At 43.4% G+C, this 12,686-nt stretch overlaps 4 protein-coding genes across 5 annotated transcripts in view; 2 read left to right on the forward strand and 2 right to left on the reverse strand.

Annotated features, from left to right (window-relative positions):
• Positions 1-1,195, forward strand: part of ripor2 (RHO family interacting cell polarization regulator 2) — a 34,003-nt gene extending 32,808 nt beyond the window's left edge. For both annotated transcript variants that reach the window (XM_061820886.1, XM_061820895.1), the window contains one exon: positions 23-1,195. In XM_061820886.1, coding sequence (XP_061676870.1) covers positions 23-123 — 101 coding nt within the window. In that variant the 3' untranslated portion in view covers positions 124-1,195. The remainder of the gene's footprint in view (positions 1-22) is intronic.
• An 898-nt stretch (positions 1,196-2,093) lies between these two features.
• Positions 2,094-4,781, reverse strand: gmnn (geminin DNA replication inhibitor). Its single transcript, XM_061820907.1, has 7 exons — positions 4,665-4,781; positions 4,362-4,446; positions 3,791-3,886; positions 3,518-3,674; positions 3,355-3,437; positions 2,651-2,761; positions 2,094-2,583 (listed from the first exon to the last, which is right to left on the reverse strand). Exons 2-7 carry the CDS (start codon positions 4,428-4,430, stop codon positions 2,341-2,343), a joined length of 759 nt encoding a protein of 252 aa, XP_061676891.1. The 5' UTR covers positions 4,431-4,446; positions 4,665-4,781; the 3' UTR covers positions 2,094-2,340.
• Positions 4,782-5,649: 868 nt separating this feature from the next.
• Positions 5,650-11,326, forward strand: c1h6orf62 (chromosome 1 C6orf62 homolog). The gene is made up of 5 exons (XM_061820938.1): positions 5,650-7,073; positions 7,155-7,331; positions 8,375-8,500; positions 9,274-9,408; positions 10,423-11,326. Exons 1-5 carry the CDS (start codon positions 6,945-6,947, stop codon positions 10,546-10,548), a joined length of 693 nt encoding a protein of 230 aa, XP_061676922.1. The 5' UTR covers positions 5,650-6,944; the 3' UTR covers positions 10,549-11,326.
• Positions 10,663-12,550, reverse strand: acot13 (acyl-CoA thioesterase 13). The gene is made up of 4 exons (XM_061820952.1): positions 12,414-12,550; positions 12,146-12,330; positions 11,463-11,644; positions 10,663-10,788 (listed from the first exon to the last, which is right to left on the reverse strand). The coding sequence occupies exons 1-3, from the start codon at positions 12,495-12,497 to the stop codon at positions 11,485-11,487; spliced, it is 429 nt and encodes a 142-aa protein (XP_061676936.1). The 5' UTR covers positions 12,498-12,550; the 3' UTR covers positions 10,663-10,788; positions 11,463-11,484.
• Between the last annotated feature and the right edge of the window lie 136 nt (positions 12,551-12,686).

Genomic DNA, 12,686 nt, shown 5'->3' on the forward strand with positions numbered 1-12,686 from the left:
ATAAATTTGTGCTACGTTGCAGGCGAGGAAGGTCGCCTGGCCTACGAGCAACTGGACACGGTGCCGAGAGAGATGATCCATTTGGGGGGGCGGCGGGCCAACGCCGTCAGCACCACCTTTTGAGACGCCGACGTGCCACGCCGGGGTGGTGGGGGGGGGGGGTGGAAAATAATTCCCCCCCCCCCAAAAAAAAAAAAAAAATCTGTACAAGATCTGCACAGGTACACAATAAATATTTGGGGTTGAACTGGAGAGCACAAAGTTTCACTGGACTTGATAGGAGCACACTGCGACTCGTCAGTTCCTCACTTTTTCCACTCGTTACTGTGAAAGCCCTTTTTTTTTTTTTTTTTAATTTAATTTTAATCACCCCCCCCCCCCCCGCCTTTCCCTCGATTACACACTTTTTGCACTTGTAAATACGCGGCCAGGATGTATATATAAGTTTGTACAACAAATTTTGGTGCGCGCGCGTTGTCACAGGGAGGCGTCCGCTCGGACGTGCAGTTTTTCAAGTGCAATTCTGCTGATTTTTTTTTTTTTTTTTAATTTATTGTTGGCGCCTGCGAACGACGTCCTGTGGCTTGTATGTTATGTTCTCTGCTCAATCAGGTGCGTTTTACTTTATTTTATTTTTAAACGGCCTCTGTTGATTTAATTGGATTTTAGTTTTTAAATAATTTATTTAGGAAAAAATGATAGATTTATATGCCCTAAAAAAAATAATTTTACTTTGTTTGCTGAAATGTATTTTAACCAAAGCAATTGAAAATGATTATTTTTGGTGTATTTTCCAACTTAATTCCAATTTGGCCACAATCGTCATGTTTTAAAAGCACAACTAAAACAAGCCATATGTTTTACTGAAAACTATTTTGGAAAAATGTATTTTTATGACATTTGTTAAATATGTGAACTTCTGAGCTCCCCCCCCCCCATACTTTGCAGAGTAACATTTTCTTCAACTTGATGTAAAGAAACAAAAAAAATAGGCATTACAGTTTTTATTTTTTTGCCTCATTTGACCAGTTATGAAATGAATACTTCCGCAATGTATTCAGTCAAAACAAAAACGGCAGGCGAGCACACGGGCGGCGTCGAGCTCGACGTGACCGGACGGACTGTAAAAGGCGCCGTTTGCTTGTTACAAGTTGCAATAAAGTTTATTTTTGCAGAATTGTACATTTAAAATTCAGAGTATTTTCTTGCCTCATTTCAGTGTGTAGAAAGAACAAAAAATGGAGTGAAATTGCAACAGAACATCTGAATAAACGGTCATAAGGGAAAGAATTTATGTGGACAAAAATTGAAAATTGCTTATATGACTCCATTTTTTTTCCCAAGTGTGTGGCTACAGGAAAAAATTGAGTAAATTCAAGAAAAATCTTCCCCAAAATACCAATATTGAAAAAGTCCTAGAAAAAATTTTTTTCAACTGTCCATCCACAGAAAGCAAATTTTAAGGTAATGTTTACCTATGTTAAATTGAGAAATTGACAAAACAGCAAAATTGATTTTACAGGGTAAGGGAATTTGATTTCATCCATTACCAGGTCTAAAATGGAAAATTAAGTCTTTTACAGCAGCTTGATTTTCACAAAGGTGCTTATTAGGTTTGAGGTTGCGGGTTCAAAACTGTTAAGGTTTCAAGACGGTCACTGGTGTAGTGGTTCACACGCCTGACTTTGGTGCAGGCAGCGTGATCGATTCCCACTCAGCGATGGCGTCGATACTTGCCCTGCGACCCGTTCAGGGTGCCCACCTGCCCGTTGATAGCTGGGTTAGGCTCCAGCACTGCCGTGAGGCTTGTGAGGACAAGCAGCTAAGAAAATGGTTGGCTGAGTTTAAAACAGACAAGCTAGATGCAGTTTTTTTTTTGGGGGGGGGGCACAAATGTAGTCTCGTCATATTTGTTTTTCTTTCAGACTTAGCAACAATTTATGATCAAAATAACTTCCTGAAATGTCAAAATTTTGCAGAGAACTGGAAATTCGAGTCTCAAAAAGTACTCAAAATTTCATTTGGAAGTGTAGGAATCTTCCGCGTGTACTGCGCATCCATCGCACTTGTACAGATGAATGTTTAAGACGTGATTATGTAAAACGTTTATTTTAAAAATACAGTTTCACAGGGGGTGGGGGGGAAAGAACTTGAAAAAAATTCAAGTATCAGTCGGCAAAATTCCAAACATTTAACAAGTCCTCACTTCTGTTAAAAAAAAAAAAAAAAAAAAAAGTCATTTGCTTTGCGTCGTAACATCAGGAAGGCGAAGTTCTTCGTCCTGTTGCCAAATAAGTTTCAACGCGTCGATTTTGTGAATTTCAGGAGTCGACGAGTCCTTCATTCCTGCTGCTCTTGGTTGTGATCTGACGTTTGCTCCTCAGTTTCACTTTGACGACAATCTTCAGCTTCGTCGTCTTCATCGTTTGAATCTTCTTCCTCCTCCCCGGCGTCTTCATTTGAATCTTCTTCTTCCTCCTCATCATTTTCATCTTCATCTTCATTCCCACCGTCTTGCTCGTATTCGTCCAGCGCGAGGCCCCTAATCTCCTCCAGGTTGTCGGGTCCCTTCCCGGTCAGCCTCTGGACGGACCGCCGGAGACTTTTAGTCGCGACTCAAAAGTTCGGAAGCTATTCGCGGCGCTCGTACCGTGATCATGTCGGCCATGTACTCCACGTGCTCGGCCAGCTCGCGCAGTTCGTCGTTGTCGCTCTTCAGCCGGGAGATCTGCTCGTTTTTCGCCTCGATGTCTTTGTGCAGCTAAATTTAAAAATTAAAATATATACGTTTGGCAGAGCGTTGGCCTCACAGTCCTGAGGACCGGGGTTCAAATCCCGGGCCTGCCTGCGTGGGTTTCCTCCCCCACCCAACCCCCCCCAAAAATAAAAATTGTGCAACATTAATTGGACTAAATTGCCCCTAGGTGTGATTATGAGTCCAGTAGTTTCTGTGCCCTGCAATTGGCTTGCGACCAGTTAAGGGTGTAACCCCGCCTCCTCCCAATTGATAGCCGGGATTAGCTCAGGCGCCCCCACAAACCTCGTGAGGATAAGCAGTTCATTAAAAAAAAAAAAAAATTCTAGAAGTCACTACAGAATAAAAAATTATAATTTGGGGAATATATAAGAACTTTAAGATTAAAAAAAAAAATTGTAGCCTGGAGACTTTCAATCTAAACTTTGCATTGAAAATAAATTCCATTTTTTGTTGCACAAAATGTCAAAAATCACGTTTTGACATTTCAAGGCGCAAAAAGCATATTTATAAAAGGGAGCAAACGAGTGAAGCGGAGGTGAAATGAGCGCGGGAACGTTCGAAAGCCGCGGCTGAACTTTTTGCGCCCGTCGACTCACCCTCTCGTTCTCCTGCAGAACGTCGAACAGAGCCTTGCGCCGCTCCTCCGCCACATCTTTCCAGTACGCGGGAGGAGGAGTTTCTACGACGACGACAAAAAAATAAATAAATTGATACTCAATTTTGCGACGAACCGAGCGCGCGAAACGGCGGCCGCCTCACCTTGGACCATCAGCTGGTAGGCGAGGTCGGACGGGTCCTGGTTGGCGGCGGAAACCTCGTCGGTCTGCGTCGACTTGACTTCCACCTTCACCTTTTTCGGGCCTCTGCTTTGCTCGGCGAGCCACTGCTTCCGCTTGGGGATGGCGGCCTTTTCCGCCTTGAAATTATTAAAAAAAAAAATATATATATATATTATATATATATATATATATATATATATTAAATGAGACTATCTTTCGTGTTTTAAAACTAACATGGGTAAAAACTGCTCACCTTAACGGCCAAATCTCTGTTGACCGCCAAGGGCTGGAGGACCTGCAGCACCGGCTTGGAAGAACTCATTCCAGACTTTGTCGTGCGAGAAAAACCCTAAAAAAAAAAAAAAGAAAAAAAATTGGGAAATATGAGTTTTGAATAAACAATTAACATTAAAGGGAACTAAAATATACAACCGAGCACAGCTATAAGCGGAAACTCCATTTCAATAGGAAGGTTTACACGAACTCAAGAACACTTCTCAAATTTTGGAAAAAAAAAAAGTAGCAATAGAAAAATAAGTTTTAAAAACGGTAGACAATTTGAATTAACTTTATTGGGTGTTTTTAGGAAGTATCTCTTGACTGACGGTTGCCAGCAATCATCTTAATAGGCGCACAGGTGTCACTGGTAATCAGGGGAGCTACATTTTTATGACCTCTCCAAGGGGAGAAATACAAAATTTTCCACTTAATCCTGAATTACAGTCATTATCTTTCCAAGTGAAACGCCATTTTGTCACCCTTTCGTGTCCCCTTAACAGCCCCCCTCCATAAGCAAACGAGTGAATGCGACGCGTTGGACTCACTTTGACGCTCACTTTGGAGTTTTCATTGGACTTGGTTTGGCTGGGTCTCACTTTGGAAGAGAAACTCATGTTTGACGCCGCAAGTCTGTTGGGGGAAAACGACATGGCAGCTTTACAATGAGGTTTAAACAAAAGAAGAAAAAAAAAATGTCGGCTGCTGGGCTAGCCTGCTAGCTTAGCCAAGGCAGGACGACGGTCAACCGGCTTTTGCGCCGCCTATCAATAATACCTTCTGGTACCAAGCGGTCATCATTGTCATAAATGTGACTTAAATTAAACAACATTGACGTTTAATCGACTTACTGTGAACAAAAACGGAGAACAGCTCACCAACTCGTCTTTTCGCGCCGCTCACTTAAATATGACGTTGGCGGTCACGTGACTCGCGACGTCACGTTACGGTTTGTTTTACGTCGTGCGTCACGAGACGTCGCGTACGTGCGTTTTATCAACAACGTGCCGTCGTACCAACTTTTTAAAAAAATGTATTGATTTAAAAAAAAATCGGTGTTTTTGATTATTTGTTTTTTGTTCTAATTAACAAAAATATCTATTTAGTTTTTACAGTGAATGAGTTTTTGGCTGTTGTGATGTCTTTATATATGAAAGATCAAAGTAGCATGAGCTCAGTTAAGATTTCACCTTTAATATTATATTCTTGCCACATTTTTATCCACAGATAGTCTCAATCAAACCTTCGAGGGTTTTCTTCCATTTCGGTCTTTAAGTGTTACGTGATTTAATTTTTTTTATTTTTTTTAAATGTACATTTTGTTTCTGTTTCTTTCTTCTTTTGTTGATTATTATACGTTTACGCACTTTGTGTGTGTTTGACGTGCTGCATTTCGAAATAAAGATGGGGGAGAAATCAGTCCAGCATACGTCACGGGCGCGTCATTTGCATTCCCACGCAGTTTCTAGGTAGGATACGCCTTACTGCAACATGATTGGCTCCTGTGTCACCGGAAGAGGATGCTACACTGACGTAACGCGATAACCATCCAAATACTTATCATATTTGTATGAAAAAAGAAAAATGTTATGTTTGGGTACAGGAATTAAGTTTGTTTTTAAGGTGGTGTAGGATGGGTGGAGGGGAGAATCAGAGTGTGTTATGGTTTGTGGGAAACACGAACACCGAGGTCAAACAGTTTTTCCCCTGCGGAAGCAGTAGGTCGTGTTTCTCAGCCAATCATAGTGCGGCGGCGCCTGTCCCTGGAGCCAATAATATTGGAGCGTGGCCTATTCTGCCTAGAAACCGGGTGGGATTCCTAATAACGCGTCACTAGGCCCTTTCGCGCTGCCATTTTGGAGAAGCTTTCCCCACGCAGGAGAGCTTCGCGAAGGTTCTTGTTTTTCGAGGCCAGAACCGGACAGAAACCAGCAAAAAAAAAAAAAAAAAAAAAAAACGACGCAGGGAGTGTGTAAAAAAAAAAAAAAAAAAAACGACCGACCCCGCTGGACGCGTAATAATGGGCCCGCCGCCGGGAGACAGACCGCGCCGCACGTCGACTGAAAGAACGGGGAGCTCCAGCTGGACCGTCGATTTCTCTTGACATGGCATGCGGCAGCAGTTAGGGTGACGACGGACCCGAAAAAGAGCTCCACACGACCGCCAAACTCGTCCAGCTATCGGAAAAGACGCAACGGCTTTAGTTTTCTGAGCTAAAACAACAAAGCCCTTAACGGAGTTGTCGACGACGCGATCTTTAAAAAAACAACAACAACAAAAGACCCAAAATGTCGATCTCGCGCGCTAGCTGCTTGTTAGCTTTTTAGCATCGCGAAAACACTGGCGAGGACTTGTAAAGAAAGATGACCGAGTCGTAACCGGAAAGCTTTCCTCCCCCCCCCAAAAAAAGTAGTAGTTAGTCACTCGGGCCGCGAAGGAGCTACGATGTAGCTTTGGTCGTTGCTAGCTGGGCTTAGCTAAAACGAAACCATGAGCAGCACCATCAGCACTACGACTAGCAGGAGCGAGTAGGCCGCGAGCCTCGAAAAGAAGCGAGGAAAATGTCGAACAACCTTCGTCGTGTTTTTTCTCTTGTATGTGTGCCAACGTCTCCCCGCCATGCTCGTCCCTACGCCCGGTCCAGCGCGCTCAGTCATGGATGAGGGACTCTGAAAAGCCACCACTGAATATTCTTAAACTGCTCGCCCTCCATTGCACCCAGCACCGCTATGATTCTCTCCTGTAGGAAGTACTACTGCTAATAATAATAACAATCAACCACAGTTTGATTTTTCTGGTTTTTATTTACAAATCTGCTCGTTGGCGGCAGGCTCAGGCTCTTGAAACGATGGATTTTTGAACCACCAAGAAGGAGATGTAGTCTTATCGTGAATCCCGTGCCCGCCACCTTTGCAGAAAGAAAAACAAAAACACCCCAAAAAAACGGCGTAAAAATGACTTGATATGACGATGTTTGGTTAGAAGACCTGTTTGAGTTTCTTGTTAATTGAGTGGCTAGTTCACAGACCTGGTTAGCACTCCCGTTGTCGTAATAGTGCCCCCCCCCCCCAAAAAAAAAAAATTAAACCTGAGCGGATCAAATAGGAAAGTTGACACTATCGCATCTAATCATGGGGGATCCGATCACGCGGCGAAACCAAACCAGAAATCGTCTCCGCGCTCAGCTGCGGAAGAAACGAGAATCGTTGGCCGATCAGTTCGATTTCAAGATTTACATCGCCTTTGTTTTCAAGGACAAGGTTTGTCTTCGCGAGCAATCGACTGTCAAAATGTCGTCTCTATTGCGAAAGATAAATTTTTGTCAAATAACGCCCCCGCAGAAAAAGAAGTCGGCGCTCTTTGAGGTCGCCGAAGTGGTGCCGGTGATGACCAACAACTACGAGGAGGACATCTTGCGAGGCGTGCGGGACTCCCGCTACTCCCTGGAGAGTTCCATTGAGCTCCTGCACAAGGACGTGGTGCAACTCCACGCCCCCCGTTACCAGTCCATGCGAAGGGTACGCGCATATCGCAATGACACCCTCCTCGTTTCCAATGACCGGTTAGTGACACACAAGATGGCGGGCAAGGGAGTCCTGGGACTGTGGTGACGTCATAGGAAATCCATGTATTGCCGGGTGGGGGGGGGGGGGGTCTGGACCGAATTGCCTATATTAATAGTTTGAGCCATAAATATACCCCAGCTATGATCCCAGAACATTTAATGCCAAATCAACTTGCAAAAAAAAATGGCTTGAAAATGATGGGGGGGGGGGGGGGGGTTTGCACCAGAAATGCAGATGCAACAACCGGTAAAAGTGGACATTATTAGTAAAAATCATGTTATATGGAACATTATTTTAGAACTACCCCCATCTCACAGGTTTTAAACATATTTAAAAAAAAAATACAAATTTTAAGTACAGTGAACACTGTTCTCGAACGTCTCCGTTCTCGAAGAAATCGGTTTTTGAACGAACTTTCAAGATTTATTTTGCTTCAGTTTTCGAACGAAAATCGGTACTCGAACGCCTGCGACAAGACCCGGAAATAAGCCAGCTGACCCGCGACGCGCATATTTATTGTGTATAACGCAACAATACGTACGGAGACGTGAGAATTATTGATTTAGTTTTTGAACAAATCGCTTCTGGAACGGATTGTGGTCGAGAACCGAGTGTGTATTTTGTAGTAAGTGTTCTTACAAGCTCGCAGTGTTGTGTATATCAATCAAGTAGCTTAATGCTAATGTTCAATGCCATAGACGGGATAACAGAAGTTTCCATGGATATTTGCTAATTATGAACTTTAAACAAGTCCTGCTTGAACACAAACGGAGGAGCAACACATGCTAACCACAGTACAAACATTCTCACTGCGCTGTAGGAACTACTTTTGAGTTTCATTAGGAACCTTATCTGCCCCGCATCATCTTTAATTGCGTTCTTGACGTTGCGCCACACGGTACCGCGCCGTTCAACTCGCAATTTGGACAGGTGTGTATCTTTACGGTAAAAAACAAATTTCAAAAAGTGAAACTGGTATTTTCGCTCTCTGGCAGGACGTGATAGGCTGCACGCAGGAAATGGATTTCATCCTTTGGCCGCGCAACGACATCGAGAAGATCGTCTGCCTGCTCTTCTCCAGATGGAAGGGAGCCGACAATGAGCCCTTCAGGCCCGTTCAGGTCAGAACTTGGGGGGGGGGGGGGGGGGGGGGGGTTAGGTCATGGTGGAAAATTAGGACAGACAACCTGCTGTCAGGGTGGAAAATGGTTGCACAAATTCATTTTTATGAGGCGGGGGTGGGAAAAAAATAGGTTTGGAAGGAAAAAGGTTTTATTTTTTGAACACAAATTGTCCTTATGGCAATAATAAATGTGTAATAATTCAACTTGAGGGGGAAAAAACATCCTAGAAAAAAGATGTCATCCATCCATTTTCTTTACCGCTTATCCTCACAAGGGTCATGGGGAAAGGATGTCATTTTAGAGGAAATTTGAAAATATTAGCAAAATATTGTACTGAGATGCATAAATGAGTACCTCGGAGAAACCATTTGAAATATGATTTTTTTTAAAGGGACTTTTCTACATTTTCTGGGATAAAAAGCTTTTTTATTCAAAAGTGCTTTGTGGTGGGTGAAGTTGTACTTATACAACAAATGTGATATTGGCATTACTGAGGAAAAAGTATTTAAATGAAAAATTGGAATTTGAGGGTCATTTTACAACAAAAAAATGTAAACATCTTCCTGTACAACATTTTATGAGGAAATTCATAAATTTAAGGGGGAACATTTGAAGAAAAAAAAGTTTTGAATCCTAAGTAATCAAGTTTGATTTCATTGCAATTTCAATGTTGTAGAGTAAGTGTTTACATTTAGTAGGCGGAATTTCATATTGTATTCATGTACACATGTCCAGCGTAGCGCCCTAAAGTCGCCTCGTTGCACTTTCAGGCCAAGTTTGAGTTCCAGCACGGCGACTACGAGAAGCAGTGCTTGCACGCGCTCGCTCGCAAGGACAAAGCTGGAATGATCATGAACAACCCCGCGCAGTCCATCTTCCTCTTCGTGGACCGACACCACCTACAGGTCAGCCGCTACCGTAGCAACGAGCCCCTAGCCCGTCCGCGCCGACGGGTCGAGAATTAGGCGGGCGGGTCCGTGAATCTGTTCTCATTTCAAGGTATCGGGCGCTTGTGAAGGCTGCCCGGGAAAAAAAAAAAAAATGACCTTCAGAAAGTGTTCGCTGTCGGTAGTTGGCGCTTTATTAGCCGTGTGACGCATTGGTGAATTTTGTGTCGAAAGGCTTTTGTTCACAAATATCTGGCGTACAGAGCGCACCCGGTACATTTGTAAAGGAAATACCATTTGGTACATACATAGGCCGCAAGTGCCCACATTGAAGCGCGAGATATTTACAAAGAAAGACGCTACACAAAAAGAGTTTTCAAAGGGTTAATACCTTAGCTTAACATGGCAACAAATCGGTAGCACGAACAGGACTGATAAAAAAAATAAAATAGCCGCGGCAGCTACACAGTCGCAACACGGTAGCACAGCACTAACAGGGCCGTTAAAGAAAATTAAAAATTAAATCACTGAGCTAGCGCGGTGCTAACAGTGTAATAATAATAGTAATAACATTTGTAATTACAAATGTATTATGAGGAAAATATTTTGTAAAGACTACAAAAACAAGAAAAATCTATTTTAAATTTTTACTCAAAAAAAACCCAGTAAAAATCACTGACACGGCGGTAACACAGCAGCAATGCGCAGCGCTAACAAAGCTGCCCCCCCCCAAAAAAAAAAAAAAACAACATACTGGTAAAAGTAACTTCCTCGGCACATGTATTCCACCGGTCTCACTCTATTTTCTGCTTGAGCGCCCCCTCGCGGCCATTAGAGGGGGGAAAAAATGCACAAATTGGCCGCAGGGTTGAAAGCGTCTGGAAAAAAGTGGCAGCTTATAGGCCCCAAATGACGTTATGTGGCTTAGTTTTATGAATCTGAAGTACTGCTAGTAACAGTGAGTACTCGTGCGAATACCGTTGTCGGCTTCGCCCGTATGAATGTAATTTTTGTGTGTGTGTGCGCGCGCAGACTGTTAAAAGCAAGGCGACGGTGTTGAAGCTGTGCAGCCTGTGCTTGCACCTCCCCCAGGACCAGCTGACCTGCTGGGCCGCGGGCGACGTCGAGGACCACCTCAGACCTTACATGCCCGACTAGGCTTCATCCGAGGGGGGTCGCCTCAACCCCCACCCCCCCTTCCCTCTCCATCCCTCTCTATCCTGCCTTCAGAAGCCATGTTGATGTTCTCACCCCCCCCCCACCTTTCTCTTCCTCCTTCCTTCTCTCTCTCTTCCCCCGCCCTCATCCCCCACTCAGGCATCCATTTTGTTTCCCGTCAACCCGCATGAACATTGATTTGGAGCGATCGGTCGTCAAGGCGACAGGCAGGACCTCTCTCTATGTTGGGAGAGAGAAAGAGAGAGAGAGAGAGAGAGAGAGAGATGGAAAAAAAAAAACACGGACATGTCGTTAAATCCTTGTCGTCACAGGAAAAGTTTTGTTTTCTTTTTTTCTATTTTGTTCCTTTGTCGTTTCCGGGGAAAACCAACTTTCGGGTGTAGAACAATTGTAATAAGACCACCAACGATAATGACGTCAACTCATACGTGTCGTTATGGCTTCTCATTTGCTGGACTCCAGAGTTAACGTTCATATTTTTTTTCTGGGGGGGGGGGGCAGGGGGTGTTTGTGTTACGCTCGAATCACTACTGATGTTTGATTATGGATACGGGCTACTTAATAATGAGAATAACAATATACCTAACGTGCAAACTAACGTTTTGGCTCAAATTTGAAATTGCTTGTCAAAGGATTTTCATTTTTTTTTCATGTTCATGACTCAAAATTTGTGTGTCCAGTTGAAGGTTTGAGGCTTTTTTTTTTTTTTTTTTGATCAATACTGCTGAGCATATATCAATACAAATTTTGAACGCAACACTCGTCTCGGCTTTTTGTCATTGCACGTCGGAATAATTTGCAACACGGCTTTAAGCGAGTTAGTAAATACACACAAAAACTAAAATAAAAGGAATTTTACAACATTTTAATACAAATGACAAAGTTTTTCATACGTCATCGATCGGGATTCGCGTTTCAGCTGCCGCCGAGGTGCTTGGTGTGACGCCCCTGCGCGATCATCTTGCCCGTGGATTTGCTGCTCAGGTCCACGGAGGCGAAGGCCAGCGTGCGGCCCTCCTTCAGAACCCGGGCCGTGATCAGAACGTCCTCGCCCAGCTTGGCCGCGTTCATGTAGCTGCGCGCGGCGGGGGGAGGGGGGGGGGGGGAGAAGAAGGACGCGTCGGTGGCGTTTCAGGAGGAAGAAAAGGGCAAAAAAAAAAAAAATAGTACAGTAAATTCATTTGTAATTACAAATAATGTATTATGAGGCAAATGTTTTGTGAAAATAATTGTGACAATATTTTGTAAAGACTACAAAAACAAGATAACCTATTTTAAATAATTACTCATCAAGAGGTAAACGTTACTAATATAAAATCAATGCTATGAATCAAAACTATCTTGAGAAAACTTGCATTAAAATTACAGAAAATAAATTACAAGATAAATTTTATGGAAAAAAAACGAGGAAAAATATGTTTTAATTGTATTTAAACATTTAAAAAAAAATGTAAATATGTGAAAAGCCTACTACCGGAAGATAGCTGCGATAGACTACGGCAATGTTAGCATATCAAAAATAATGTTTAGTTTTTTTTAATTGTTAAATATAGGGGGGGAAAAATACGTTTGTTACGTTATATTCATGTCCACGCTGACTCCCGGCGCTCTCCTCTCGCTGTACATGATGGCCATGGTGGAGATGACGTCCACCAGGGTGGCCGTGAGGCCGCCGTGCAGCGTGCCGAAGCCGTTGGTGTGCTCCTCGGCCACCGTCATCTCGCACACCACCTTGCCCGGTTCGGCGGCCACCACCTCCACCTTTGTGGCGGAGGTACAAACCGGAACAACGACGTGAGAGCAAACCCGCCGCCGGTAGACATCCGGACACCCGAAGCGTTTACCTTGTTGAGGACTCTGTCGAAGCCCGGCCGCTGTTTCATAGCTCGCATCATTTGTTTTATCGTATTTAAGGACAGCGAAGACATGATAACGAAATGGAGGAGAAGAGAGGAGAGGAGAGGAAAACCAACTGGCAATGTCAAACCGAATCGGAAGTTGTTCCGACATTTCCGTGTCGAAACACAAGCGGGTTCCTTTATTTTACAAAGCAAAAATGTTGAAGTGATTGATGGTGAAATACATAAAAATTAATAAAACAAAACATAAATGAACGT

The sequence above is a fragment of the Syngnathoides biaculeatus genome, chromosome 1 (assembly GCF_019802595.1).
Source record: "Syngnathoides biaculeatus isolate LvHL_M chromosome 1, ASM1980259v1, whole genome shotgun sequence".
In the NCBI taxonomy this organism is placed as follows: domain Eukaryota; kingdom Metazoa; phylum Chordata; class Actinopteri; order Syngnathiformes; family Syngnathidae; genus Syngnathoides; species Syngnathoides biaculeatus.

Excerpts from the sequence above, each read along its gene's own strand:
- c1h6orf62 (XM_061820938.1), top strand. The coding sequence starts at position 6,945 with ATGGGGGATCCGATCACGCGGCGAAACCAAACCAGAAATCGTCTCCGC. Across the intron at positions 7,074-7,154 it reads CCTTTGTTTTCAAGGACAAG|AAAAAGAAGTCGGCGCTCTT; the intron begins GTTTGTCTTCGC and ends ACGCCCCCGCAG. Across the intron at positions 8,501-9,273 it reads AGCCCTTCAGGCCCGTTCAG|GCCAAGTTTGAGTTCCAGCA; the intron begins GTCAGAACTTGG and ends TTGCACTTTCAG.
- gmnn (XM_061820907.1), bottom strand. The coding sequence starts at position 4,430 with ATGAGTTTCTCTTCCAAAGTGAGACCCAGCCAAACCAAGTCCAATGAA. Across the intron at positions 3,887-4,361 it reads ACTCCAAAGTGAGCGTCAAA|GGTTTTTCTCGCACGACAAA; the intron begins GTGAGTCCAACG and ends TTTTTTTTTTAG. Across the intron at positions 2,762-3,354 it reads TTCTGCAGGAGAACGAGAGG|CTGCACAAAGACATCGAGGC; the intron begins GTGAGTCGACGG and ends TTTTAAATTTAG.
- acot13 (XM_061820952.1), bottom strand. The coding sequence starts at position 12,497 with ATGTCTTCGCTGTCCTTAAATACGATAAAACAAATGATGCGAGCTATG. Across the intron at positions 12,331-12,413 it reads TCGACAGAGTCCTCAACAAG|GTGGAGGTGGTGGCCGCCGA; the intron begins GTAAACGCTTCG and ends TCCGCCACAAAG. Across the intron at positions 11,645-12,145 it reads AGCGTGGACATGAATATAAC|CTACATGAACGCGGCCAAGC; the intron begins GTAACAAACGTA and ends CGCCGCGCGCAG.